Source organism: Siniperca chuatsi, linkage group LG5 (assembly GCF_020085105.1).
Source record: "Siniperca chuatsi isolate FFG_IHB_CAS linkage group LG5, ASM2008510v1, whole genome shotgun sequence".
Classification (NCBI taxonomy): domain Eukaryota; kingdom Metazoa; phylum Chordata; class Actinopteri; order Centrarchiformes; family Sinipercidae; genus Siniperca; species Siniperca chuatsi.
In genome coordinates, this window is record NC_058046.1 from 13,034,349 (window position 1) to 13,041,234 (window position 6,886).

A 6,886-nucleotide genomic window follows, 5' to 3' on the forward strand; every position below is an offset into this window, starting at 1 on the left:
TTTGGTGTTCCCTATAAAGTGCAAGGATTTTCCTACATTTCTTCCCGACAGGAAAAAAGCTGATGTTTGGAGTTGAATTTCAGTCAAGGACAGATATTGGATGAAAAAAAAAAAGATTTAATCAAGGCTGTCATCAGTGCCACTCGATATGACTGCCAGATTGCTTGTTTTGTCTTCCTGGTCTTATTACACAACTAATCTGGATAACACTGGATAATTCTCCCTTTCCTACCCCAGAATTTCTCCACTCCTCTCTTTAAACAAATAATGGAACAGGATCTCTAAGTGGCTACAACCCTCCCCACATCTGCTTATGTTCAGATTTTGAGGGATTTCAAGCAGATGCCAATTATTATCCTCTGGAACATTCTTTCAAGGACAGAAATGTTTGTTTTGTATTACACAAGCCAGCCCTTGGAACTATTCCGCTGAAGTTTGTTTTATTTAGAGTACACTGGAGTCAGGATTTGTCTTAGGCCTAAATTTTCAAAAAGTTGATGGGAAAAAGTGAAAAACCACAGTTCACAGGTTACAGTTGGCCCACTTCCTATTTTACCTCAGAAACTTCCATCAGGCCTTAGTGGTATAACAGTAGTGCTGGTGAATATTTTGCTGCCAACTTAATCATGTGAGACAGACAGTGAGAATCCTGGCCCCTGTAGTCTGTGCTACATCCAATAAAATGAGCTGTTACAAAACATTTTGGATCGATTAAAACTACACACAACAGGAAAAAAGGTTACACAACTGGCAATAATGGAGGACAGATTTCCTGTTTGGGATGAAATCCACCATTACTTGATCTTGGGGAATGTGCTGCTGGCTCGCACTGAACTGCTTGCTGCTGGGCTCCTCACACATCTGAATGTCCCAACACCTGCTCATTCTGGCAAACTGTCAGAACAAACCCATCAAGGAGCAGGAAGACACTTTTTATGAACTACATTTTTCATGGTTTAAAAATGAACCTTCAAATTCATGTCTCCTCCCTGTCGAAGTGGAATAATTGTGCAATTGTGGTGTAGTTTCCAAGATGAGTTTTATGTTTTATGTTCAGTTTTATGTTTTGCTTGTGTATTTTTTTTAAGTCCATGTGTTTTGTCTTTAAAGTTAAGCATGACCCATGAAATGTTTTATGAGCTTTTATTTAGGTTTTCATGCATCAGGAAAGGACAGAGTAATCATTCTCCAAACTGCTTTTCTTCTTCTCCAACAGCACGATAAAAGCATAAAGACACAAATATCAATGACATTGCAATTGTTTATTCACTTGGCAGTCACTGAAATGTAATGCATCACCACAATACCAATAAGTTAAACATTGAAATAAAAGTGCAATTTCATAGCAGAGGGAGGGACATTAACTGGGGTGTTATCAGAAGGAAACAATGTGCAGTTTGTTACACGTTTTACTGCTCACACTGACTCAGTGTGCCTGCCAAGGTGGAGTGGAGTGATGTGAATGAATTTGTCAGAAACAATCAAGGCACAGAGTGTGTAAGATTGGTATCAGTGATGCAAAATCTCATGATTTTCTATTAAGAGGGGCAAGAAAAACACACATTTGCCAATTGAAACCAAAGTCTGTGCTCAGATTTTCCTAAGATCTCAGACAAGCATCATCTTCATCTGATCTCCCTAACACTCTCTGGATTTTCAGATTTCTTCAGCAGTTATAAGCAGATTGATATGATTTTTTAATGAGCAGGGGTTGCTAGTCTGCCATTGCTGAGCGCACTCTGCCAAAGCTCAGCTCAAGAGGCATCTTGCAGATGTCAGCAGGTGTGAGCCATCTCCATAGAAACATTATTAGCCATCCTTTGCCTCAGGTGGTTGGCAAAGTCCACCTGCGTCTGAGAGAGCACTTTGTTTATGATTGTCTTTGGGATCCAACCCTGCAGACGGCAAAGATAAAGACAATGTTAGCTTGGGTAACATGATGTTTAGATGCTGTTTTTTATACACTGTTTTTACTTTTAGTTCTTGAATAAATTTCAATGCATATCAGTGTGGTTACTCGGGGAAAAGGAAACACAGACATGGCAATCATATACCTTTAGATCTATATTTAGTAACCAGGTGAACTTGGTCTTGTTTGGGTCTTCAGCACAGGGCTTCATAACTATACAGGTAGGTCCATTCTCCGCTCTGAAAAATATAATGATCAATGTACAACATCAGTTTAAATTGCCTTAGGTATATCCATCCATCCATTGCACACAAATAGTCGGATTGCTCTTTATCCCTCTAATAACTCCTTACATAAATGCATGCACATATCACAACTAGTTAATTATTCCCTCCCCTCTGGTGACTCACCTGACCACACCCCTCTGCTCAGGCATTTTCGGGTGCTGAGTGGACATCCCAGCCAGGAAGCAGGCGGAGCCCCGGCGCTTGGCACAGCGGACGCTGACAAAGTCCCTTGGTCCCACCACATTGCCGGGTGTCTCTGCGGATACCTCATGGGTAACCATTGTGTCCTGGCCGATCTTTTGAAGGATCTGTGGGGTCCCATTGAGAAATTCTATCAGTGTTCTTGGATATATATATATTTGTATTTGTATATGTCTCTTTCTGAAACATATGACAGTGAATTTTAAGTTGCAGAAGCTACATGGATCCCTGTTCATATTGCAGCCCTGGGTGCTGCCTCTCTCTTACCTTGACCTGTTTGACGTTAGGGTTCCACTCCCCCATTTGCTCCATATTTCCCACCAGCTCTTTGTAAAGATTGTCAGGACGTTGCTCCAACATCACTTCCAGCTTGAACACCTTCCCAATGTCAGGCAACACCTTACTCAGGACTTTGTCTCCATTTGCCTGAAGAGGTTGTTATGTTAAATAAGTACTGTAAGTATTCACGTTCTCTTTCACGTGTGATAAATTATACAGTGGATAATGTCACATTATCTATTCTCATCAGAACTGTAAATCCTGAGACCCACACCTTTAATCACCCATCTAAGGTGGCAGCAGCCGCAACTTTTGAGTTAATTATTATTAAGGTAGTCTCATTGAGACTGTGTACAAAAAAATAAACATATACAGTTTAAGCATAGACAGAAGCACAGATAATTCACAGATACATATTATACATTTTCACAGTTAAGAAAAGCATTTATAAATATGATTGCAAATACATAAGTACAACCTTTTAAAATGTCCACGTGAAATAAGAGAATGTAACTTCATATTTCTTTGGAGCTCATGCCATTTGTATGCAGCATTGTATTTGAACCCACTTTTTCCAAGTTCAGTGTGAACAAGAGTTACAGCTAATGTTAATATGTCCCGTGACCTGACATTATAAGTGCTGTATTTAAATGGAACCAGAGAGCAAAGGTAACTAGACAGTTTTTGCAGTAGAGCCTTATGCCTTAAATAAATAAACAGCATACAATGCCGCTCCCTTCTGTTTGTTAAGGAGGAGTGCATATATACCACCATAATCAAGCGCAGACGGAATTGTAGATTGTATCTTGAATACTTCAGTGAAATATTATTCTATTCAGTGTCCTGCCTCGATACTCACAGCCACAATTTCAATGGTCCAGCCATCCTGTTCGCCGAGGATGCTGATGGCCTTCTGCAGTGCATCCTCGCCTTGCTTCACATAAGACTTCTCCTCCTCACTGTACCCCTCCTCCTCTTCAATCCGAGAACCTAGAAACAAAGAGCACAGAAAGTAAAACATGTCATTCAACAGCAATTATGTTTCTGTATTTTTAAGATAAATAATTCACAAGCAAAACACTGATATGTCTATTTACTTACTGGCCAAAAGCTCTTATAACATACCGTTTCAGCTATATATCAAGACTTACTCCATTATTTCTATCTGTGTGGCATTACACTGACTCAAATGATCACATGTAACAACTCACTGAGGAGGGAACTTCGTCGGCGGACTTGGCTGATCCAGTTACTGGGGCCCGGTCCTGCCAGTCTGTTCAGCTCATGGTGAATGGCCGCAATGGCATTCTTCCTCAAACCTGGGATACAGGGTCAAAAAGCACACAGTTACTGCAATTCTAAATTCATTGATTACACATACAGCATATCAAAAGAAAGGAAATCACAAAAATTAGCTTTATTCTTTCTTTATTCATTCATTCAGACACTCTGACTCTGGGCTCCATACAGAACTCTACTAAGAACATGTGTGTTTTTGAGCATAAAGTAAAACAGGCAGAAGACTAGGCCAAGCCAAGAGTGCTGAATGTCTAAACAGGATTCTCTCACTCACCTGTCATGTTCCTCATATGCCGGTAGGAGATGCCAGCACACAGTTTGAAGGTTGCAGGCAGCATTTTCTGTTACAGGAGTTTCTTGCAGCTTTAAGAGAACTAGAAAACTGGAAAAGCAAGTGGATCACAAAGATTCAATATCTGGCTGAACTGTAAATGTTCTTGAAATAAGTGGATGAACGGCTGAGAGGGCTGTAGAGAGGATTTGGATTTCTGTCTGTGGACGCTTAAAAGTGCTGTATATATAAGAGCACTGCCCACAAGGCCGCCGTGCTATCACCACATAGATAAACACACACACATCACCTCATCTTCCAATGGCCATGTCACCAAGGTTGCCTGGCGGACACGACGAGCATGTCTCAGACTCTCACAAACACTGTGTTAGATAACGTCCAGTGCCCAGGCCCACTGTATTGCTCAGACACACATACACACACACATCCACACATACACACACACACAGTTGTGTTTCCATCACTTCTGAGGACATTACATTGACTTACATTTCCTGGAGACTTACCCTAACCCCAACCTTATCCTGAAGCTAACCTTACCCTAACCTTAAACCAAGTGTTCACCCTGAAATTTGATGATTTACGTTATAGGGACTTACATTTTGACCCCAAAAGGAAGGCGAGTCCCCACAATGTGACTGTGTAAACAGATTTATGTCCCCACAACATGAGTAATACTCACTCACAAACACACACACACATTCACAAACATTCCCATACCAGTGGGTGACACAGGAGAGAGCAGCCTCTCTTCAATGATGAGAGTGCACAAAAGAGAGGTCAGTGGTAGAGACCCTGAATGACTCATCCATCCCTTCATGGTCCAGTACAGTCTAAACACTCACTGGAATTTGAGGGCAAAATATTTCAGTTTGGCTTGTTTCTTCCCTGTTATGATTGATATCTTGGTATGCACTAGAAGCATATCTCTAGTGTCATTATCACTGAGTGGAAATGACCAGCCATTAACCCTAATGTTCTGTTTGGGGTCCTGGAGACTCTAGACCTTCTTTAACAGCTCAAAAAAAAAAAAACTTAACATTGTTTTATCACTTTGATACTTTCAAATTATGACATGTTTAAGAAGTCAAAAATGGATGCATTACTTTTGAATAAGTACAAAGATTGGTGCTGACAGTCTATTTTGATTTCTGTTCTTGGAGTTACATACATCTTCGTCAGTGAATGCTTTTTTGGCAAACAAAAGGAATATATATTTGCTCCTGCATAGTCCATATGATATATAAAGCATGAAATATTTTCTTATTTGGTGTATTAACCATGTTATTTCCGTAATTTATCAACTTCAGCAAATGTGTGACTCCAGTTTGTGTCAAAGGGAGGTCAGTATTCTTCATACTATGTTTTAAGAAGGTCAGAAGAAAACAAAATCCAGAAACAGCAGTTAGGAACGAAAAATAACCATGAGGTTACAGAAATAACAGTGTGGGAATTTTCTTAAAGTCCATATTTCGGGCAGTTTATTGTGAAGGAGCAGGTGGGGGTAACATGTTATGTTCAAGGACATTTTCACTAGAAACATGACCATTTTCTAAAGTAAGAAGCCTCTACTTAAACACTTTTATTTATTTATTTATTTATTTTTACATATTTGGATAACTGCTACGTTTTCTTATTTGCAAAAAGATAACAGACACAGATAATAGAGAAAACAGGAAATTGCAGTAAACAATCATGTACAACATGCGCAGTCAACCTACCCTGTTAAAAGCAAAGGTTAAACAAAACTACTCAGTGAGGGTTTAATATTGTTCGAAAGCAGCCCTGTCAGTTTTTCCATGGCGGTTGGACTTGTCAAACACATCACATTTCATAACACAGACATCCAAATATCAGCTTCATGACTCTGCTTTGGCTTTTTCAGTGAGATTCAATCACACTCTGGAAGTTTTTCCAACAGGCTTACTTAATCATCAAATGGCACGCCATGATCTGTTAATAACATGTTTTATCAAGCTGCTCACGTGTTTTGACAACCTTGCTTACTCCGTCCAAGCAAAATCCAAACTATCTAACAGCAATATTGCCTCAGCGAGCTGCACGTCAAACGTGCACTCAGTCAACAATGCACATGACTAGAGGAATGGAAACCTGTGAAATGGGTAGCAGGCCATCTGATGAGTGAACAGGAATGTGCACATAGAAAACAGGAACAGATTAATAAACATCAAAGAAAGACGGAAGTCACCTTAACCTGCAACCTCGTGTCCCTCTGGCTGGATGGCAGGAATTATCCATCAGTCCCTCCGGCCTTCTGCAGGGTGAGTTCTCTCATTTAACATGGGAAAACACAGACCTAGTACTATCTGACCCATTACTCAGCCACAGTGTCAGACCAGACACCCATGTAATCCTGTGCTGTAAAGCTCTTTGACAAAGAGTCAAAGTGGGTCATATGCCTATTTCTAATGGCTCCCTATTTGACAAGAGCAGCATTATGTTTTAATGAGCCTTGGTCCTGGGGCAAACTGCAATTCTCTAACTGGCAAGGGTGTAAGAACCTGAAGAAGGTTATAGTCTCTCCTATAAAAAGTGTTTAAAAAGTAAGTGCCTTTTACTAACATGTCACATGCATTGCATTAAAGGTGCAATAAAGGT

General features: G+C 40.2%; 1 protein-coding gene across 1 annotated transcript; it reads right to left on the minus strand.

Annotated features, from left to right (window-relative positions):
- Nucleotides 1–1,243: 1,243 nt before the first annotated feature.
- star (steroidogenic acute regulatory protein) lies at nucleotides 1,244–4,472 on the minus strand. Its single transcript, XM_044197186.1, has 7 exons — nucleotides 4,250–4,472; nucleotides 3,888–3,995; nucleotides 3,536–3,666; nucleotides 2,665–2,823; nucleotides 2,320–2,504; nucleotides 2,055–2,148; nucleotides 1,244–1,895 (listed from the first exon to the last, which is right to left on the minus strand). Exons 1-7 carry the CDS (start codon nucleotides 4,311–4,313, stop codon nucleotides 1,776–1,778), a joined length of 861 nt encoding a protein of 286 aa, XP_044053121.1. The 5' UTR covers nucleotides 4,314–4,472; the 3' UTR covers nucleotides 1,244–1,775.
- Between the last annotated feature and the right edge of the window lie 2,414 nt (nucleotides 4,473–6,886).

Excerpts from the sequence above, each read along its gene's own strand:
- star (XM_044197186.1), bottom strand. The coding sequence starts at position 4,313 with ATGCTGCCTGCAACCTTCAAACTGTGTGCTGGCATCTCCTACCGGCAT. Across the intron at positions 2,824-3,535 it reads GGACCATTGAAATTGTGGCT|GCAAATGGAGACAAAGTCCT; the intron begins GTGAGTATCGAG and ends CAACCTCTTCAG. Across the intron at positions 1,896-2,054 it reads TACTAAATATAGATCTAAAG|GGTTGGATCCCAAAGACAAT; the intron begins GTATATGATTGC and ends TGCCGTCTGCAG.